At 44.0% G+C, this 22324-nt stretch overlaps 1 protein-coding gene across 9 annotated transcripts in view; it reads left to right on the top strand.

Moving 5' to 3' along the window:
* Positions 1 to 22324, top strand: part of ARHGEF28 (Rho guanine nucleotide exchange factor 28) — a 350771-nt gene that overhangs the window by 211173 nt on the left and 117274 nt on the right. For 3 of the 9 annotated variants that reach the window (XM_060400317.1, XM_042233688.2, XM_060400316.1), the window contains exon 1: positions 5641 to 5814. The exons of 5 other annotated variants lie outside the window; for them this stretch is intronic. In XM_060400317.1, the coding sequence (XP_060256300.1) occupies positions 5730 to 5814 (85 nt within the window). In that variant the 5' untranslated portion in view covers positions 5641 to 5729. Of the gene's footprint in view, positions 1 to 5640; positions 15858 to 22324 lie in introns of those variants that run through there. One more of the 9 variants, XM_060400318.1, reaches the window with a different exon arrangement.

The raw sequence follows: 22324 nt of genomic DNA, 5'->3' as shown, positions 1-22324 counted from the left end.
ACTAAATGCTCATGGAAGCTTTGACAAAATAATTCATTACTATGTTACTTTGGTCAGAAAATCCATTATTTTCCTATCTTAAAGTGTTTTGAGTATTTTCTTCTCTTGTATCACATGTGCATTTATCATAATACAGCTGATTTCGTTTGTTGGCTTTCTAGGTTGTGTCCATTTTTCCCCCTCAGACAGTAGGATGACATAAGGGGGTATATAGAACTTGTGAAGGGGCATGTGGAGTTTCTGTTCAGATAAATTAAGGTGATTACAGTAGGTAAGAAATTTTAAAAAAGTTCCTATTTTTAAAGTAAGGTGGTATATTGAATGATGTCATCCAATTTGTGACCACCATTGTATCATGCTCCTTTGTGTGTGTGTGTGCTCAGTCGTGTCCAATTTCTTTGTGACCCCTGGACAGTCACCCACCAGGCTCCTTTGTCCATGGAATTTTCCCAAGCAAGAATACTGGATTGGATTGTCATTTCCTTTTCCAAGGGATCTTCCTGACCCAGGGATCAAACTGGCATCTCTACCACGCTCTTACTTCGTGTGTACTTTATGTGAATTTAACTTTCTAGGCAAAATTAAATAGGGAGAGGAGATAGGGAGAAAATAATTTGAACCTTGGGTGGTTCTAGACTCAAGTGAGTTTAATGGCCCTGAGAGAGTGTGACCCTGGGAATGTGAGTGTCTGCTTCCTACCCTGGCTCACAGTGAGCACATTTTACATGTGGACGTGAGCCGTGCTTTTTAAAAAGATTTTTGGGGTGTGGACTATTTTTAAAGTCTTTAAAAATTTGTTATGGTATTGTTTCTGTTTTATATTTTGGTGTTTTGGCTCCGAGGTTTGTCAGATCTTAGCTCCCCAACTAGGGTTCAAATCTGTACCACCACCTCCCACCCCCACAGCATTGGAAGGCAAAGTTCTAACCTCTGGACCACCAGGGAAGTCCCAAGCTGTGGTTTTAAAGATCCTTGTTTTCTGTAAAACATGGCCTCTCAGGGAAAGCCAACCACTGCACCTGGTACCTAAGCAAGCAAAGAACTGCTTCTGTTGAACTTGGAGCAATGCCATGGTGCCTTCTAGAGGTTTTGGAGGAGGACTTTGATCATCTGTAGAACTTTCACCTAATGCTGGAAGTTGAGGCTTGAAATTACCACTGTGTGTGGCTGAAGTTATCCAAGATAGGTTTGTCCTTGCATCTGGGGTCCTGCTGCCTCTTGTCTGTATTTTTTTATTTTTATTTTTTTTACTTTTTCTCCAAGAATGTGTTTAACTGTGTTAAAAACTGTTGTCTCTGGTGGTCAAACAATGGAGCAGAGAAGCAAAACAAATCCTCCTCCTTTTTCTGTTTGGGTATGATGTCCTTGGAACTTCTTTGTATGTTGCCATGTCTCTGTTTTGAAAATCAAGCTATTACTCTTGAGGTGAAGATAAGCTTCCTTCAGTGTCTACAATTTAGAAGAGAAATATAATCAAAGGGAAAACTTTACTAACATTTAACATGTAAGCTGAAATTTAGCAAAAACTTATGTTCTCTACTGTCAGAATCTCATTTGATCCTCACAACTCTTTGAAGTATAGATGTTATCTCATTTTATAGGTGACAACTGGGGATCAGAATGTGTGAGTGACTTGGTTAGGGCCACTAAGTAAATAAGTGACAGAGCCCAGATATACAGATCTTCCTTGACTTCTCATGAGGTCATGGCCCAATAAAATCATTGTAAGTTGAAAATATCATCAGTCAAAATGCATTTAATAAATCTAACCTGCTGAAGATCCTAGCTTAGCCTAGCCTGTCTTCAGTGTGCTCAGAACATGTACATTAGCCTAGAGTTGGGCAATATCATCTAGCCTATTTTAAAATAAAGTGTTGAATATCATGTAATTTATTGAATGTGTGCTAAGTCGCTTCAGTCGTGTCCAACTCTTTGCAACTCATGGACTGTAGCCACCAGGCTCCACTGTCATGGGATTCTCTGGGCAAGAATACTGGAATGGGTTGCCATGCCCTCCTCCAGGGGATCTTCTGGATCCAGGATCGAACCTGTGTCTCCTATGGCTCCTGCATTGCAGGTGAATTCTCTACCGCTCAGCCACCAGGGAAGCCAGTGAAAGAACAGAATGGTTGTACAGGTGCAGAATGGCTGTAAGCGTACAGGTTGCTTAACCTTATGATCACGTGGCTGATGGGTGGCTGCACTCAGTGCCACTGCCCAGCGTCATGACAGACTACTATAGGGCATATCACTAGTCTGGAAGAAGATCAAAATTCGAATTTTCAAATTTGGTTTCTACTGAATGCTTCTGCTCCATTGGTAAAGCTGAACCATCATAAGCTGGGGACCATCTGTATTTGTCTCCAAAACCCCATACCTTTTCTTTTCAGCGTGTGGTTCTTTAAAAATATGAATATAAAACACCATTCTTGCCCTCAAGGAATTTTGGATCCCGCTGGAGGATGAGAAAACCGTACAAATGCTGTAATTTAAGTCAAAATATGAATAATCTTCCAGGGAGGTTCAGTTTTATCAAGATTGAAAAGTAGGTGACAGTATGTGTCCTGGATAATTGTGACTTTATTTTTTAGGTAAAGGATTTTTAATTAAAGGAGGCACAGTAAGGCTGATGAAATCATTTACATTCTTATGTTGTCATGGTTGTATGGTAACTGGTGAGAAAGTGGCCTTGGGGATATATCGTTTATTCTGCCAGCTGCAATTGTAATCAGCCAGTCAGAGAAAGCAAAGAAATTAAGCTGTTGAATATGAATGAGATGTAAATAACATCTTGAATTAATTTAAATGCAATCACATTGACCCATGGCGGGGGGGTTGTGGAACTCAATTACCATAGATAGTAAGGAGGATAAATGACCCATATTTAGGAGAAATTCTTTGGTAGGAAAATGAGCTGGCCTAAAAAAAGGACTGTGTCAACACAATACTCCACTTTTTATGTTAACTATGTGCTGCTGGTCAGCACACTTAATTCATTCTTTAAACAAGGTTGATAAATAGTAAAGCAAATGAGGTTGGAAAGTCTCTTATTGGGCTTCTCACATGTACCAGTTGGGTAGTACTAGTAGTTTTATTGCTGGAATAATTTTGATATCAACAATCAGTTGACATGGAATTGGTCAGCTAGGACTGTACTTTGGGGAAAATTAGATTTAGACGGATCTACCTGACAGCTCACAGATTTGCATTTTGCAGAGTTCCTTTATGTCTTTGCATTGTCTTGAAGGTCTTCTGACCTGTCTCTGATGGTCAGTAGAGGAGCAGCCTGTTCCAGTAGTTTGTTGACCTGGGATTTATCCTGGTTAAGTGGTTCTAAAACTATGATAATGAGAAAGATAGCAGTATCTCCTGACCTAGTACTTTCGTTTTCAAATGGTGATTATCTCTGCTGGAGGAGGTTCGCTTTCCTGGGTCTCTGAACATCTCTCAGGCAGCCAGGAGGCCTGTGCACACCCCAAGTATTGTCTGGGGCTTTTCTACCCGATACTATTGTTCTTTGCAAATGTATCGTTCTTGCCATGATGAATAAAATGCAGATATATGTTTAAACATTTTACTGGAGTTCACATAGCTGTTTTGGTCCAGATGCACACATTTAGTCACCCATCAGATACTAAAAATATTGCAGCTCTCATATAAAGATTCTTCATCTACAGGTTAGGGCTTAACTGTGTACATCATTCATTCATTCCACAGCTGCCTACAATGTTCTCAGTTCTAAAACAGAATAAATGGAAACCCATTCACAAAACTTTGTCTATTTTCTTATAGAAAGATGCATGTGTATGAAAACCTTATCTAATATTAGAGTTGAGAGTACTTTTTTCCATATAGTTGCACCCAGCTGAGTAAGAAAAATATATACTTTTCAAATAAAAGGTCACAAAGTAGAGAATATATTGTGTGTTTTTATTTAGTTGTAATGCGAACAGTTACCTTCTAGTTGTATTTTTATCTACTTGTATGCTATGTTTCGGAGAAGGCAATGGCACCCCACTCCAGTACTCTTGCCTGGAAAATCCCATGGATGGAGGAGCCTGGAAGGCTGCAGTCCATGGGGTCGCTGAGCATCAGACATGACTGAGCGATTTCCCTTTCACTTTTCACTTTCATGCATTGGAGAAGGAAATGGCAACCCACTCCAGTGTTCTTGCCTGGAGAATCTCAGGGACGGGGGAGCCTGGTGGGCTGCCATCTTGGGGTCGCACAGAGTCGGACACGACTGAAGCGACTTAGCAGCAGCAGCATGCTATGTTTACGAAGCAAACAATATGAAAACACAGAGGTGGCTTATGTAACGCTATTTGAATTTGAAAGTAAGGGATTTCTCCCCTTTTTTTACATCTAGCTGTAGCCCTCACCCAAATCCTACCCCATCAGACAGGATTAACTCTTACAGAGCTGGTTACGTGTCTTAGTTTCTCACACTGCGTGGCATGAGAGTGCCAACAGTTTAGGAGCTAATTGAAGTAAGGAGGTGGGTGTTCATTAAGACACATCGTGGCACCTCCAGACCTGCCGAGCTGAAAAGACCCCATCTTGTTTCTACTTGCTTTTAAAGTCTGTTTGGCCGTCAGATGACCTCAAAACAGAGCGCAATACTTCTATGCTTCAAAGAGACTCCTGGATGAGACTTAGGGTGCACTTTTTTCTGCCACTGATCTTGGCTGCTGTACTTGAGCTTATTTGAGGCCAATGTATCTCTGTGCCTGCTGGTCGGGATTTAGAGAAGTAAGTTTGAGCAGTGTCACGATTTATGGGAAGGCAGTAACAGGCTCCTGCTGAATGCTAATTACCAAAGAGTTGTTCAGGGAGGCTGTGTAAATTAGTCAGTAGCTCTATTGAGATGGAATGAAAGTGTGCATCAGAGTCCCAAAGGCACGCAACACCTTGTGACTGATGACCAAAGCTGGTGACAATTTGAGGGAAAAAAATGCCCCAGTTGCGCTAAAGCATAAAGTAGGTGACTCGGCATGAATTTAATGAGATAACTACAATTCTGGATGGAAGTTAAAGCTTCCAACCCCTTGAGGATTAAAAGGATGGGGAGACTGGATTGTTAAATGAATTATCAGAGCTGTTTTGGCTCTTAGATCTGAAAAGCTGCCAAACCTGCCAATCGTATGAAAGAACAGACCGCTCTGGAAAAACCCTCTGCCCTGTGTATGACGGCCTTTATTTGCCTATGTACCGGAGCTTTCTGGCTGTCCACACACATAAACCTCAACCTTTATCTCACGCTGCACAGGGTGGCTTTTCTGAGAAAGCATCCCCTAGCTCCCGACCAAAACAGGCGCCTGCCTTCGGAAGCTTTTCTTGAGTTCCAGGCGGCTCTCTCTCAGTTCCCAGCTACCTTTTTTCTTCGCCTCCATTTCCAGCAAGGAGAAGAGTTAATGATTCATTTGCTCCCAGTGACCTTCTGAATAACTGGACTGCGGTGTACCTGTGCCACTCCGAGGGGCCGTGCTTACCTCCTTGTACTTTCTCGGTTTGGCTTGAATATTTACAGCCTCCTTCTCGGTCTACATGCCTGAACGCCTGAAGGAAGCAAAACATTTATTGCCTCTCCCGCCTCGGTGTTCGCAGCTTTCACCCAGCCCCATCCCTTCCTTTTACATCACACGGGAGACTCGCCTCCTGGCTGGGGACGCCCCAGTTCTTCCCAAGTCTCTGCTGTCGAGTCTGTTTGATTTCATCCAGACAAAAAGATGGATTCTGACTCAGACTCGCCTTTTAACTACTCGTGGCCTTCCTTCCCCAAAATGAAGATTCGACGGAGGGCGTCCAAACAAGGTAGCTCATGGGATCTTTTACCTCTCCTGGAGCCAAGGCAGGCGTCTTCCTCTTCTTACCTTTCTTTTCCTCATTGCTTTGCAGAACTCTTTCTGATGGAGTGCATGTTTATACGTGTCTTTGTAAAACTCTCACAATATGTGTTTTACAGTAGACCTCTGAAGTAAACCCACTCACTCTTCTTGTGTTCCTTTCACTTGAAATTTACCTTTGTGCTGTATTATGCTTATGCTATTAAAAAAAAAATAAACAGGGAGCTTAGTACAAGGTAAATGTTTTGGAATCATTTGCTCAGAGTTACCTTGGCGTTCCCTTGACAGTAAGAAGTCTTGTTGATTTAAAAGTGTCTGGTCTTTGTGGGATTTACAGAGATCTACGTGTGCATTCAGTACCCAGTTTCTGCTGTGTTTGTGTTTTAGTTTTCAAGTGTGTGCTAATTAAAAAAAGTTATTTTTTTTCCTTAATACCTGAGAAAGTTCTCTCTTTTCTATACTACTTTCTTGATTTTGTAGATGCTCTAAGGAAGGGATTTTAAGACAATTAATTTCAGCTAAAAAGCCTGTATTTCTCCAGGGGATGCAGTCATATATTAAAAAGTTTATTAACAATAATTACCAGTATGCAAAATGCTTTACTGCCTAAGAAAGAAGAGCTATTATTTGCAGTATGATTAATGATGGCGCGGCTTCACACTGCTTATTCCCCCTCACCTGCAACCCACTCTCGTGGTGCAGGTCCTGGAAACCAGGAGATAAGATGGTCTTAGGGAATAGCAGAGGTGGCCTGAGTATCTGGTACACCAGCCCCAGCATGTGGGGATTGTTGCCTTCTCAGGCTGATCAAAGCTACAAAGGTAGTGAGCAACCCTTTCATGTCTGGTGGATGAACTTTGTGTGGTTATGTTTTTAATTCAAAGAGAAAGAAACATTTTTGTGAGCCTGCAAGCAGAAGAGGTATTTCTGAAAGTGGGCTGTTGTTGTTGCTTTATCCTGGGTGGCGGGGTTGGGGGTGGGAAGGGCAGAATCATCTGAGAACAGAATGACCCGCCACACTGCCCTCTGCTTCTCCTGGAGAAAAATGGGGGCTGGCAGTTGTCCATGTACCTGATTTACTTCAAGGACTTTTCCTTCTAAAATAAAAAGAGGTGTGTGTGTGTGTGGGTGTGGGTGTGTGTGTGTGTGTGTGTGTGGGTGTGTGTGTGTGTGTGTCTGCTCTTGGTCTGAAATCAGGACTCCCAACCCCAGGAATCAGATGAGCTGACTCTGCAGGAGTCCTAGAAAGCCTCACCCTGAGCAAACCTCCCACACTGTTCATTGCCATCCTTGAAATTCTGTCACTGGGGACTTAAACCATTTGTACAACATTCTGTTCTAAAATTTAATTGCTGCTTCTTTGGGGGTAAAGAGCCGTGATTCAAATGTGACTTACTATTAAATAGTTCGGGGGTGGGGGGAGAATCTATGAAGAACAAAAGCCTGTGTGTGTGAAAGCAAGCTCAGATGCCAGGGGAAAATGGAGCACAATGTTAACGGTAGGTAAGTCTGGGGAAAGGGCAAGTCTTAGTGTTCTTCTTGTTATTTTCATTCATTCAGCTTTTCTGTAAGTTTGAAATTACTGCCAAATAATTTGTTTAAAACTTTTAAATGACTTCTGGGACAGGAGCTACACCAAGTCCTTAATTCTTTAGAATGAATATTACTAGTTCTGGTGCCTGGAGAACTTCTTGAGGGCAGGTAGCAGTTCTGTAAGACTCCTTAATCTTTGTGCTAATTCTCACTCAAATTTTGGGAATAATCTGTTGTATATAGTCTTGTATTTAAATGTATCGCCTAGCTGGTGGGCAGGATGCCAGTGTTGTGGGGGGCCTAGGTCGTCGAACAACCTGAAGAGTTGTGAGATTAATGATTAGGAGGCCGATGGAGAACCCTCAGAGTCCAGTGGAGTTGTAGGGAATGCATTAATCACATTCTCCTTTGAAATCCAAACTTGGAGCATAGCCAGTTTGAACTCCAGCAGAAAGTCAAAACATAGTTATGTATAAATTAAACTCGATTCAAGTGAAAGCAGGTACCTGAGATATGAAAATGATTAACTATTTGCTGCTAATAAACAAAGGACAAGTGAAACTAAGGTGGGTAACAGAGAGCTGGGGATTGTCAGTGTCCCAGGCTTCCTTCTTCATTAAATGGTGATGACCAGGTTGCAAAGGATGGCTTTGGGCACACTGTTTCTAATGTCAGCCGAGTGGAATCCCAGAACCAAAAGGGCCTTAGGGATCACAGGGCCCAACCACCTCATTTTACAGATGAGAATGATGGGATCCAAAGAGTGAAGTGTTAGGGAATTGTTTGAGTGCTCAACAAGCATATCCAGTGTGCCCAGACACTTCCTAGAGGGTGGATGAAGTAGTGAACCAGATAGATCCTGTCTCTGCTTACAAGGATCTTAGCATTGGAAATGGATCATCTCTCCTGGCAGTAGAAGAAACACTGAGAAACCTGATTTTTTCAGCCCTGTGGCTAGATTGTGATGATCTATGGTCTCTTATCCCTTAGAAGATGATCTAATTATTTCTCCAGGCTTTAAGATGCCTTGAGTTTCTTGCTTATTCTTTTCTTCCTTCTAATCATCACCAACATCATTCTCCGGATGTAGGTTCTGGTCTCCTGGGAAATCATGAAGAAGGTATTGAGAGCTTAGAATTTCTGGCTTATAAGCAAACCTTTCATATTTGGTTAGAAATATTTTTTATTCCCTCTTTGTTTTCTGTGCTGATCCTCCTTGTTAGTATTCTCTGTCTTTTAATATCCCCTGCTGTCCTTATCACTGTTCTTTGAAAGACACATGCACATATTACTGGCTTGTTTAGAGAGATGTGAAAGTTTAGAGGGTGTAGTAATAAGAAGAAAGTTGGACTAGCAGAAATCCATCAATACTTATATATTAAGTTAAAGCTGCAACTAGTACCTGTCTTCATGTCCTCATAAGGAAAGAGAAGAGGATCTAACTTGGAAGTAGGCCCTTTGGAAGGGACTGATGTCTAGAGGGTAATGTGATGTGATGTAAGCAGGGGGTGAAAGCAGTTGAAACCAAACTGCCCCACAGCTATTCCTGGGGTTCTCAAAGATGCCCTTGGCATATCATGGGCAGCCCCAGGACGGGCTGTCCTGGGAACCTAGTGGTTAATAATTGAAGTGGGTCAGAATCCATGATTGCTTGCTTCAAGGACTCCAGGAATGCCTGGATTTTTATTTTGTTGATTTCAGTAGGAGATTCAACCAAGAAACAATATTTATTCATGAGAAATTTGAAACTGTAGGGATTGGCTTTTGCCTGTTCCCGGTGGTTCTTCAGTCTTTCCAACGCATCTTTGGTGTAAGTCATCAGGCCCCAGTAAAGGCGGAGCTGCTCTTCTCTTTCTGCCTTTCATTCACTTAAGCCCTGTGTCTCACTGTCTCCTTTTCCAGTTCCTGTCCATCATAGACTGCCTGCAGTGCAGGAGACCTGGGTTTGATGCCTGGATCGGGAAGATCCCTGGAGCAGGAAATGGCAACCCACTGCAGTATCCTTGCCTGGAGAATCCCATGGGCAGAGGAGTCTGGCAGGCTGTAGTGTGTGGGGTCTCAAGAGTTGGGCACGACTGAGCGACTAGGCACACACACATAGTGATGCAAAGTGTGAAAGACTGCTCTTTTTTTTCCCTTTTTTTTTGCTGGTGCAAGAGGCAATGCCTGGATGAAAACTTAATGACCTTGGAGAGCTTAGATAGCACCAAACTTTCTGTAGTCATAGTCAAAATAACTAGTATGTGTGTACTACTTTATTAATCATAATAACCATTGTTTGCTAAGCTGTGGTGGGTACTTGACACTTATAACATCTGATTCTCAAAATAATTCTCTGAGAGATATTGTATCTGTTTAACAGTTGAGGAAACTGAGGCTTAAAGAGTTTTAAAGTTATTTCCAAGTCCATACCAAGAAACGCAGATAACAATTACATGGTAAAAATGATGAAAGGAAAGAATGAATGGCACTCATTCATTGTGTTATAAGGTGGTTTGCACGTGTGTTATCTTGTAAAAGGCCTGTATGTCAGATACGGTCATCATCTTCATTTATTAGCTGGGGGCTCCGAGGCTCAGGGGCTTCCCTTTCTGGCTCAGACAATGAAGAATCTGCCTGCAATGCAGGAGACCCAGGTTCAATCCCTGGGTCGGGAAGATTCCCCCGGAGAAGGGAAAGGCTCCAGCGTTCTTGCCTGGAGAATCCCATGGACAGAGGATCCTGGGGGGGCTACAGTCCATAGGGTTGCAAAGAGTCGGACACAACTGAAGCAACTTAGCACGCATGCCTGCTGAGGCTCAGAGAGATGAAAAGAGTTACCCAAGATTAGACTCATAAATGCAGAACCAGACCTACGACAGAACATAGTCCTTGACTTCAGAGGTTTTGTTCTTCCTAGTGTATTATACCAGCTCTCAGTGGAGATAAAAGATGGTGAATTCAGTGAGTAGCTGTATTGTATTAATATAAGCTGTAGCTTATATTCAGTGGGTGCCACTGTGCCTCACGATCCTAGCTTCTCCCTGTCTTATGTATCTTGGACGAGAGAGAGAGGTGGCAGTGGAAACTCTGGGGAACACTCGGGGAGCCCCGTTTCCACTGTCTTGACACATCTTCACTCACATGTACGGACACACATCCCTCGTTTGAGGGAAGAGCTGGCGGATGACTGCCCCGTTGGATAGCCGGGTGAGGAACAGGAGAGGCGAGAGGAGCTGAGAAAAGGATGGGAGAGCAGAGCTTCCAGTGCATCTTGGAAGATTCTTAGGTTTGTCTCAGAGAAAGCTGAAGTCAGAGAGAGTGAGTGTGCTGGGAATGGAGATAAGAATCAGGAGACCACTGTCTTGGCCTGTCTCATGAGCTCATTTAGTGTTTGGAGACCAGGTACTCAGTGTGAAAATTAATCCCTGACCCAGTACATATGAAAGGTATGATGGTATTTCAGAAGATTTAACGATCATTTTGAGATGTGAGGTACTCTTGTCTCAGGGGCTTACTTGCCTTCTTCCTCTTCCCTGCCCTCCCTTCCTTCCTTTCTTTCAAGAAGTTTTATTGAATACACACACTTTCACGGGCATATGTGTATTTCATCTAGAAATTCCCCAAAGGATGCCTGAATACCATAGGAGGAAAAAGTCACTACAGAAACTCTTATTAAGGAAGAGAAACATTTTCCTAAAGGTGACATAACCTGCTAAGATTTCGTTGGCTCACAATGAAGATAGTATTGAACCTCATGCTGAGCAGTTTCAATTTCAGACGCTTCCTGGAGGCCTGCCTTTGTCAGCCCTAGAGAAGAAGGCTGTTGCCAAACCACATAGCTACATACCCCTCATGGCTCCCTTTAGTTAAACAAATACTTTGCCAACTATTTGAAACTGATTTGTTTCCTTTATTTTGAGTTAGTTCAAATTCTTAGGCAAGGTACATGTCTGCATTAATCCCCGTCAGTGGAAAGGAGACATTATTCTAATTTATTACCCCATGCTCAAGAGCTTCGTCCCTACCACTCCAGTTTTGGGGAAGGACCAACGGGTTGTTTATTCAGATGCATTAATTAAGGGAGAACTAAGGGAAAATGTGATAAGTCCTATAGGAGAGTTCAGGACAAATTACTGTTGAAGTTCAAGGTGAAGAGACTAGTTCAAGTTGAGGGTGTCATGAAAGGGATACCATTTCAGCAGCCTGTGGTGGAGTGGTGGGATTGTTTCCTTTGTGTGTGTTTGTTGTGACTGCACTGGGTCTTCACTGTGGTGCATGGGTTTCTCATTGCGGCGGCTTCTCTAGGCATGTGGGCTTGGTTGTGGAATCTCCTGGACTAGGGATCAAACCCATGTCCCTTGGATTGGTAGGTGGATTCTTAGCCAGTGGACTACCAGAGAAGTCTGAAATGAAATTTTAACAGACTGTCCTTCCAAACAAGTGGCCAGAGTCAGATATACACAGAGTGTATCAAAGTGATGGACAATAGCCCATCTTTGTGTGCTGTTCACTCATGGAGCACAAAACACGGAGAGATGCCAAGTGTTAAACTGGCCTGGACAGTTGGTTCTAGTATTCTCCTGCCCTTCACCACACAGCACTCTCATTCTTAAATGGGTGGCCCCTCCACTGCTCTGGGCATAGGTCCAAATGATGCTGCCACCTTCCACTGTGGCCTTGTCTCCCGGGATGCAGTGAGATGGGCATCCCATTCAGGTGGGCCAGTCACAGCCCTCCTCATGTCTGGTCACAACTGTTGGCCCAGGGTGGGCACATGACCCCAAGTTGGCCAGTCAGAGTGTTTCCTTGGTGTTCTTCAAACTGGCATTTGGAAGGCGTATCTTCCTTCTTGGGTAGCAGTGCTGGAAGGGTGGAAATGAAAGCTCTTAGCTGGGAGAAACCAGTCTGTAGTAGGAGGAAATACTGCACACACGTAAGGATAAGCAGTCTTGTGGTGGGTCCCACTGAAGTTCAGGCGTGCGTTCTAGTCTCTGGGGGTGTATTACTGCCTTGATTCTCATGGCGCCCCCCCCCCACCAAGCTTGAGTGTTATATTCCTTTGTTTCTGGAGCTTCCCTCACATGCCTTCAGTACATCTCTCCCCTCCTCCTTTTACTTTTTGTTTAGCAAATTCAGGTCACTGTTTATCCCACTTGCAACTTGAAGTCTCTAACTCGTCCTTCAAGACGCTGCCTGAGGGTCCTTTATTCTGGAAGCCTCCCCTGAATTCCCTCAATTTCATTGTTCTATCCTTTGTGCCATTGTGACTTGTGTATAGTTTTATAACAGGCATCACATTGCTGTATTACTGTCCCTTAACCCATAAGACACTGAATTCCTTGACATATTTTCATATTTCCAGTGGCTGGATCACAGGAAGTCAGCAGTAAACATGAAAGCGTATTGTGCACGGTTTTACTACACTACACTCAGTTTTAATTTTGCCTTTAAACTTCTTATTTTATATTGAAGTATAGCCAATTAACAATATTGTGATAGAACCGACTCAGGCATATGTATACATGTCTCCATTCTCCCCCAGGTAGGGCTTCCCTGGTAGCTCAGACAGTAAAGAATCTGCCTGCAATGCGGGAGACCTGGGTTCGATCCTGGGGTTGGGAAGATCCCCTGGAGAAGGGAATGGCAACCCACTCCAGTATTCTTGCCTGGAGAATCCCGTTAACAGAGGAGCCTGGGTGGGCTACAGTCCATGGGGTTGCAAAGAGTCAGACACAACTGAGCGACCAAGACACAACACACACATTCTCCCCCAGGGCCCCCTCCCATCCAGGCTGCCACATAACACTGAGCAGTGTTCCCTGTGCTCCACGGCAGGCCCTTGTTGGTTATCCATTTTAAATATAGCAGTGTGTAAACGTCCATACCAAACTCCCCAACTATCCCTTCCTACCGTGCTTCCCCTCTTGCCTTTATTCATTTTGTCCATAAGAGGTCTGATCTTATGAAGCCCTATCCTAGGCAGAGGGGAGGGGAAAGGATGTGTTTCAGTTTAACGGAAAACTTGGTCTGATGCAGTAATGAAAATAGTCATGTTTGATAACTGCTCGGTCTCTTTAAGTAAAATATCTAGTCTCTCAGGTTTCCTCCTTCTCTTCTCCCTTTCTTGCCAAGCTGGTATTGACTGTGATTTCCTGGTGAGGGTGTGGGGAGTATGGTAATATGGAGGAGGAAGAGGCTCCATCTTTGACTGCCCTCTGGGTCCTCCTGGGCTCTGCTATGGATTTCCTGTCTTAGCCTCTTCTCTGAGGCACGCTTGTTTTATTGGGTGTTCTGGCATCTGTGACCACAGTCCTTCAGCTGAATCTTTTCCATGGTGTTGATCAGGACCCCGTGGTTCTCCTTCCTGACTTGGCCTCGCCCTGGTTCTTTATACTACAGAGACCTGGGAATCTCTGCCTCTGGCTGCTGGCTCACATGTATCCCTAAAAATGTCTGGCACAGGGGCCCTTCCTTTGCCCCATGATGGGCCTGTGGCAAGCCACAAGAACTCACTGCGGCCGCTTCCTGCGCATTTCAGATGCCTGCAGGGTCTCGAGGAGCCTTGCTCAGCCTTGGGCACCTGGGAACAGCCCAGGAAAGCTGGCCCTGGCCTCCTGCTTGACCCCGAGGGGCCTTGGTGGTGGTGGTCCTCATGATGGGGTTGGGGCAGCCTGCATGGCGATTGCATGCAGAACCCCAGTTGGAGTGGAGAAACACCCACCCACCCTCAGAGCAGCCCCCAGCCCAATTCACACTGTTCGCTGCAGGCAGAGAACCAGTGGGTCTTCTGCCTTAGATCTCTGTTGCCCATGCCAGTGGAAAGCCCTCGTTATGAATTGCAATAAGTCTCCTATCCAGTGGTCACTCAGGCTAACCTGCCTGAAGTTGCTCAGGATAATGGAACAGGATTCAGGAAGCAAGTAGAGTTTCCCAACCAGGAGACCCCTAGAACAAGTTGGAGGCATGCCAGGCAGTGCTTGGCTTCCATTATTTATGTGTTCACTAATTCAAAAGGTGCTTGCTAAAGACCCCAAATAAGCAAAAGGTGTTTGAAGGTTGCTGAGAGAGTGGATTTTAGAAATTCTCATCGTAAGAAAATTTTGTAGCTGTATGTGGGAGTGGATGTTAACCAGGCTTACTGTGATCACTTTGCAACGTATACAAATAAGAAACCATTATGTTGAACACCTGAAACTAATGTTATATGTAAATCATACCTCAAAAAAAAAAAAAAACGGAAATAATTTACATTTCAGTGGAGAAGTCTTTATTTTGCTAGTGGAGTTCCTTGTTTGTAGTAGAGCTCAGTTACTTTGGGGAGTAAGTAGAGCAAAAACACATGGTTCTAGGGCTAGGTCCTGGAGAATTGGAGCTCCTGGTGACTTTTGAAGTAGGCACAATCATATTCATGTGCCTGTATCTTTCCATAAAATTATGCAAAATTTGAACCACTCATCGGGTTTCTTGTGATGGTAACATACAGGAGCATCTGCCTTATCAGTCTGCCCATATGTTTGAATCAACAGTCACCTGCAGTGGCCCTGTCCATGTTCTGCCACTTTCTGTGAGGTCTTTCACTTCTGTCCTGGAGTTTGTATAACCTGTTAGTTTCTTTCCTCTCAGCTTGCCTGTTTTTCCTGTCTTTTGAGAAATTGGCTGCAGGCTCTGGAGAACTGCATCAAGAAGGACAGGAATTGCTGATTAAATCAAATCACACCGAAGCCTGCACACCACACATGACTGAACATCTCCTTGATAGCTTGGGGGAAGCAGGAGCAGAGAAAAGTTATTTTCATCTTTGAGTCCTCCTTTTTCAAAAATAAACATGTGTTCTCTTGAGGGCTACTTTGCACTACTATTGTTAGGAATGAGGACCTGGGTGGGGAAAAAGCTGTAGCGTCTCTGAGCCTCTGTTTTCTTTTCCTCTTTTCCTTCTTTTTCCCTACTTCCCTTGGTGCCTCCAGTGTATTATGAGGGAAAAGGTTAGTTTTATTCCTCAATAATTTTGATAATTAGGCCTCTCAAAATAGAAGAAAGGGCTGCTTTCAGGATCTGATTTTAGAGTGCCAAGTTGTAACTTGTTGTTTTGAAGGAGTTTTCAGCAGTAGTTCCAAGGCCGAGGGCTGGAAACAAGGTTCACCCCCAGCACCTCTAGATCTGATCACTTCCGTTCTCAGCTGTTATAGCTGCAAATAGGGCTGATTGAGAGGCCTGATCTCATGTCAAGCTCATGTTTCTTTTTTCACAGGATCCCAGGAGTATGAGGTGAGTTCTGAGGGTGAATTGGACATTTGGAACCATGTTTGAGCCACTGTAGTTTGGTAGATAAATGTTCCCTGGGTTCTCCCAGACTCATCTTGGTGTGAACTAGGCTTCTGAGTAATGTTGGCTTGTCTGTGACCCACAGGAAATTCCTGGGCTGAGGCTCATCTTGGAGTTTGGAACCTTTGTCACCTAAAGTCCAACTCAGAAGAGTGAGGCCAAGAGATGTTTCAGGTCAGGACTAAAGTTGGGTTAGCCGACAGGTTCATTTGGATTTTTCCATAAAGTCATACAGAAAAACGTGAACGAACTTTTCAGCCAACCCAATATCAGGAAAACCCCCAGAGGGATTAGAGGAAGAACAGGCAAGAAGAGAAACGTTGAGTGTACCTCAACAGTATTCATGAGCATTTGTGAGGGCAGCTTTGCTCTTTCCTCTGCAGCACCCTAGGACCACGGGTAGAAAAGGCTATCTGTATGCGTTAGGATTTAAAGTTCTCTTTGAGTTTGGGAGGCAGTGAGCTGCAGTGAGAAAGGATGTTTCTGTCAGCGCTGTGTTTGCATTTGTTTCTATCGTTTAATAATATCTCGAGGTGACCGCTGTCCTTTGTGGACCTCCTTGTCTCCAAAATGAACGTGGTAATACCTCCTGTGGTTAGGGAGAGTGGGGTTAGCAGGTATTTAAAAACAATGCAATGAATGCTTGGGTAAGACATTCCCAGTGAACACATTTACACGCCTATTACCTGATACGGTTGATTTACTGATAATCTATTTTGCATGAGATCCCACAGCTGTTCATTCATAATGGGAGGCAAGTTTTTAAACCATGACTTAGTTTTTTCCCCCTTATTTTAGTTGTAGAAATAGTTATCAGAAATCTAGAAATTACAGACAGGAAAGTGTTGAAAGTGAAAAGCCACCTGTGCTTCGTTGGTCACCTGGAAATAGAAATTAGCATCTTAGTGTATCTTCTCAGTTTTTTCTCCTGGTTACCTTGCATGTGGTTCTGTGGGTAAACCAAATGAAATCATGTATTTACTATTGCATGAATGTTTTCTCAGCACAGATCACATTGTATTCTGGCAGTTGGTCTCCAGGGGCAGGAAGTGAAGAAATACATTGGGGTACAAGTCATACTGTAGCCTATTAATGAAACTTCCTAATGGGAAAATACCAGACATTGCTCAAATACCAATTTCTTTGGTTTTCTGAAGTAGGATACTGAGTAACTCCAATTATTAGATAAAGTACTTTGAACTACCTGCCTCTCTAGAGTTGCTGTTTCCTAGTTGTGTGACCTTGGTAAGTTAATTAAATAGCACCAGTTTCCTAATCTGCAAAAATAACAAATAGCATGGCTTTTAATGGGTTGCTTTGGGAATTAAACAACTTCATATATAAAAATCATATGGTGCTTGGTTCAGAGCTCGATCTGTGATAGCTAAAATAGTGACATCAAGCCGTGTAAGTATCCAATATGGCACAGGTGTCCAGTAGATGCTTACTCCTCAAGTATCTAACTGTTGGCTTCTACTCTCTCCCTTTTAATGTTCCCCCCTCCCCCAGCCCCGATCATCTTCAAATACCTTTACTTTGCAAACCTACCTGTGTATGCATGCTCAGTGACTTCAGTCGAGTTCAGTTCTTTGCAACCCCATGGACTGTAGCCCCCCAGGCTCCTCTGTCCATGGGATTCTCCAGGCAAGAATACTGGAGTGGGTTGCCATGCCCTCCTCCAGGGGATCTTCCCCACCCAGGGATTGAGCCCAACATCTCTTACATCGCCTGCATTGGCAGGTGGGTTTTTTTTTTTTGTTTGTTTGTTTGTTTTGTTTTTTTACCACTAGTGCCACCTGGATAGTCCCATTATTCCTTTAAAAATAACCTACCTGATATTTTAAATGAGAGATTAAAGAGTAATATTTTTGGGCTACTGCTAGAGAGGGCACATCGATAGGGTCACACAGGAAGCCCTTAGCATCTGTGATGGTCTGCACAATGGGGTGTCTGTTTTCAGCTCAGACACCAACCAGAACAGTTACTTATCCTAACAGCAGGGGCAAAATGAGACTCTCATCACTGCAGTGTGGTAGACGACATGGAACAAAATGCAGAGGTAGCAGGCAGGAAGTGCCCAGAGGAGGAGGACAGCCTCGTGACTCTTGAGTCTCGTGCAGGGACCTCCTGGGGGGCGTCCATAGTGACTGTGCTTTGGGGACATCAGAGACGGAGGCCGGAGGCCAGGGAGCATGGGGACCAGTAGTCAGTAGACACTCAGTAAGTGCTGAAAAAGAGAATGAATGAGTAAATGGGTGGATGAATGAGAAGAATAAGAGAGTGACACTCCCATCACCACCTGGAGTAGTACAAGAATAGCTGCTGCTGCTGCTGAGTCGGTTCAGTCGTGTCCGACTCTGTGCGACCCCATCCCTGGGATTCTCCAGGCAAGAACACTGGAGTGGGTTGCCATTTCCTTCTCCAATGCGTGAAAGTGAAAAGTGAAAGTGAAGTCGCTCAGTCGTGTCTGACTCTTTGCGACCCCATGGACTGCAGCCCACCAGGCTCCTCCATCCATGGGATTTTCCAGGCAAGAGTACTAGGCAACAGGAAACCCCTCAGAATCAGAGAAAACCTTGCCAGACCATAAGAGAGTGGTTTTTTGTTGTACTGGGTATAGGGGTTCTGTCCTTTTCTCAATGAGAAAGTATTCACTCCTTTGGAGAATATTTTACCGAGTATCTACTATGTATCTGATGTGGTTCTAGGCACTAGGGGAGTGAACAAAGCATTCAAAGTCGCTCTTCTCCCCTTAGCTTACCTTCTAGTAGAAGGAAACAGACAATAATACATGACAAATACATGATATGCTAGGTGATGTTACATGGTGTGGAAGAAAATAAGACAAGAGTGTAGGGGGTTGCTGTTTGATACATATAACGGTCAGCTTCTGTGATAACATTTGAGTAGAGAGTGGAAGAAAGTAAGGGAAGGAGTCTTCTGTGTATCTAGGAGAAAAGTACTCCTGATAGAACAGCAGGTGAAAATGGCCTGAGGCACAGAACAGCAGGGCCAGCACGGATAGTAGACCAAGTGGCCGACTTCAGAGAGTTTGCTTTAGGGTGGAGGAGGAAGAGATTATGTAACTGTGATATTTTGTTTATAATTAGAAATAATATTTGGTCTTAGCTGCTTTTTTTGGGGGAGGGGGTGGTCACAGAGCAGCTAAAACCCTCGGAAGGTTCCAAGTGCTGAGAATGATACAGGTGCTTTTGTTGTGTTTGATGAGATGACTTTGGATCTAAGGATGGGGGCTAAAGATTGAGTTCAATCAACAATGGCCAGAGATTTAATCAATCATGTCTGTTTAGTGAAGCCTCCATGAAACCCCAGAAGGACTGGGTTTGGGGAGCTTCAGTTGGTGAACATATGGAAAGATTGAGTGACTGGCCTGATAGGAGAGGACACAGAAGCGCCATACCCCTTCCCTATATCTTGCCCTGTATATCCCTTCCCTCTGGCTACTCCTGGGTTATATTCTTTTATGATAAGCTGGTGATCTGGTAAGTAAAATGTGTTTATTTGAGGACCACGAGTCATTCTAGCAAATTGATCAAGCCCCGGGGAGAAATTGTGGGAACCTTGGATTTATAGCCAGTTGATGAGAAGTACAGGTAACAACCTGAGCTTGCAGTTGGCGTCTGAAATTTGTTGGGGTGGCAGTGTAGGATTGAACCCTCAGCCTTTGGAATCTGACGCTGTCTTTGGGTAGGCAGTGTCAGAGTTGAGTTCAGCTGTAGGACACTCAGCTTGTGTCCAAGAATCGCTTGAGTGTGTGGGAGCCTCCCCACCCTCAGCATGGGAAAGGGGCCCCAGGCCAGTAGGTTGTGGTAAAGTCTGGCTCTAACTCAGAATGAGGTGGGAAGCCACTGGAAAATTTTGCGGAGGCAGAGCGTGATTTGATTTCCTCTGTGAGAGAGGTGCATTGCCTCTGCTGTGAAGGCCAGAGAAGCAGATGCTTGAAGGTGGCCAGTGAGGAGATGATGCCTTGTGATAGTCTTGACAGGTGGCGGTGGTGCCCTGGGTAGTAGTGGAGTGATGAGGAAAGGTCAGGTTCTGGGTCTACAGGTTGTGAAAGAGAACCGTGCAAGAGTTGCTATCTACTGGGAGGAGCTGATATAAGAGGGGAAATGGTGAGTTGTGTTTCACACCTGTTGTGTTTGACATGGCTGCTGTACAACTCAGTGGCAATACCAAGGAGGCAGCTGCATTCAGGGAGAGAGCTGGGCTGGAGATGGAAATTTGGGCGTTGTCATCTTATCGTGGTACGTGATGCTGTGCTGTCAGAGGACCCGGAGAGTGAGTGCGGAGAGAAAGAAAAGAGGTTTGAGGATTGGCCCTGGAGCACTGCAGCTTGCCAAATCTAGACGATGGGGGACACTGAGAAGGAAAGGCAGGGGGAGAGAGAGAGAGAGAAGAGGGCAAAAAGGCAATCATCTGCATCAGAGGCTGCTGTAGGTCACAGAAGCAGAGCTGACCTCCAGATTCTGTAACGGGAAGGGCATAGGTTAGGTGCAGTGCTGGGAACTGACCTTAAAAGTCAGCTTTACCTGCTTTTGTTTTTTGTGATGGTTAGTCATTCTCAGTAAACTCTTTTGCTGTGTTCATAAGCTTCTAGGTTTAAAACAAAACTGAACGAATGAATGAGTGAAAGAGAGAAACACACACACACACAGGAGAGGTGAACTGAGAGGCCCTGTTCTGCCTTTAGCAGTGAGAGCTTGGTGCCCAGAGTGAGTCAAACCAGGTCAGCAGCAGGTTTGCAGAAGCTGCCGTAGTCAGGTTTGTTTATGTCTGGGTGTGGGTCTCTTACGTAACCAGGCAAATAGGCCATGCTTTCCCTTACTTCCTACTAGGCTCTTAGCTTCTTGAGGGAGAGTTGGATTTCATTAGAATTCGGGTTGCAGAGGCTGTAGACCGGTCAATGCTCTTAACTCTTCCCTGCCAGAGCGGGGACAGGTTCAGTGTCAGAGAACAGGAGTGCACCCGCCTTTCCGGCCTCAGTTCAGTTCAGTTCAGTTCAGTCGCTCAGTCATGTCCGACTCTCTGCGCCCCCATGAATCGCAGCACGCCAGGCCTCCCTGTCCATCACCAACTCCCGGAGTCCACTCAGACTCACGTCCACCGAGTCGGTGATGCCATGCAGCCACCTCATCCCCTGTCGTCGCCTTCTCCTCCTGCCCCCCGCCCCTCGCACCAATTCTCCTTCCTGCTCCAGGTGAATGTGTTTCCAGCCGTCTGTGTGTCGCCTCACTAGAGCGTCTAGTACAGCGAGCAAGTGCTGATGAAAACTGCTGCTTCAGGGAGACGTCCCACAGATCACATTACAGAGCAGTGAGAAGAAAGGGCAGGGGGGTGCGGGGCAGAGAGAGCTGGAGATCCCCTTGGAGTTACTGTTTATCCTCCAGGCATTCTGCAGGGAGAACCTGGCCCGAGTCCACTTCATCATGTTGGAACATCGTAGTTTCTGAAACCTTCCCTTTGTTCTTGAGAAATGCTGTCTCTGATTGTCTGACTTGATGCTCTGTTCGTCCTGCTCTTATAATCTCTCCCATTTCGTAAGATCTCATCCTTAAATTGTTGGAGGTAAACTTTATGGGCAGGTTGGGTTTGTTGTTTTGGTTACTGTGTTCAGGATGAACTTGGCAACGTTTTTTAACGTGAGCTGAATCTGGAAATAAGAGTTAAAACATTTTAGGAGCTCTTCATGTAGTAAACAGAATGTTTTGTGCATTCCAGTTGCCTTGGGTTGGTTTTATATGTGTCAAGTTATAACCAAAGTTGAAATTGTTTTCTTTTTAAGAAGCAAAACTCCATGAGAGAATCAAAACTATATAACCTCATTTACTTTTCTAATAAGAGCAAGCATTACTTTGTGTCAGGTTAAAATCCTTTGTTTCAGATTGTGTTCTAATCACTTAAATTTTAAACCATTTAATACATACAGCAGTTCGATGAGAGAGATGTATTGTCATCCCTATTTTATTGATCAGGTAATGGAGGTATGAAGAGGTTAAGTAACTTGCCCAACATCACACAGCTAATAGATGGTGGAGTAGGACTTTGAATCCAAGCATTCCAAGACCCTGTTCTTAATGACTGCAGTGCACTGCTCTTTACTCATTTAAAACTGGCAGTTATTGGATGGGAATTGAGTTTTTGTTACTTTTAAACCATCTCTGAAATATGAGTTTACCAAATACTAAAAATTGATACTATCAGCAAAACTCTACAATTAGTTTTTTTGCTAAGAAAAACTGTTTACAAAACAGCATTCATTTAGGACAAAGAGCTGATTTTTTTTATTGTAAATTATTTCTGTATGTTCATTGAAGAAAGACCTGAAGGACATTTTTGTTTTGTTTTGCAGGGAGAGCAATAATTTTTCCTTTAATTCACTATTGAAGTGGTTACATATGGAAGTAATGAAATCATATATCTTGAAAATCTTGATAAGATTTTTTTTGTAATGAAACCATTGTAGGTTTTTCTTTGAACTGAAACTAGCAATAGAGCATTAATCACTTTAATATGAATGTATGTAACTGATGTTTATTTGAAGATACTGTATAAGACTCTTTTCTTTCCACAATAAATCTTATTCTGCTGGTCTGCAGCTCCTTATTTGTAGTGACTGATGT

The sequence above is a fragment of the Ovis aries genome, chromosome 16 (assembly GCF_016772045.2).
Source record: "Ovis aries strain OAR_USU_Benz2616 breed Rambouillet chromosome 16, ARS-UI_Ramb_v3.0, whole genome shotgun sequence".
Taxonomy (NCBI): domain Eukaryota; kingdom Metazoa; phylum Chordata; class Mammalia; order Artiodactyla; family Bovidae; genus Ovis; species Ovis aries.
Note: the sequence above shows the minus strand (reverse complement) of the source record. Positions and strands in the feature narration are given on the sequence as shown.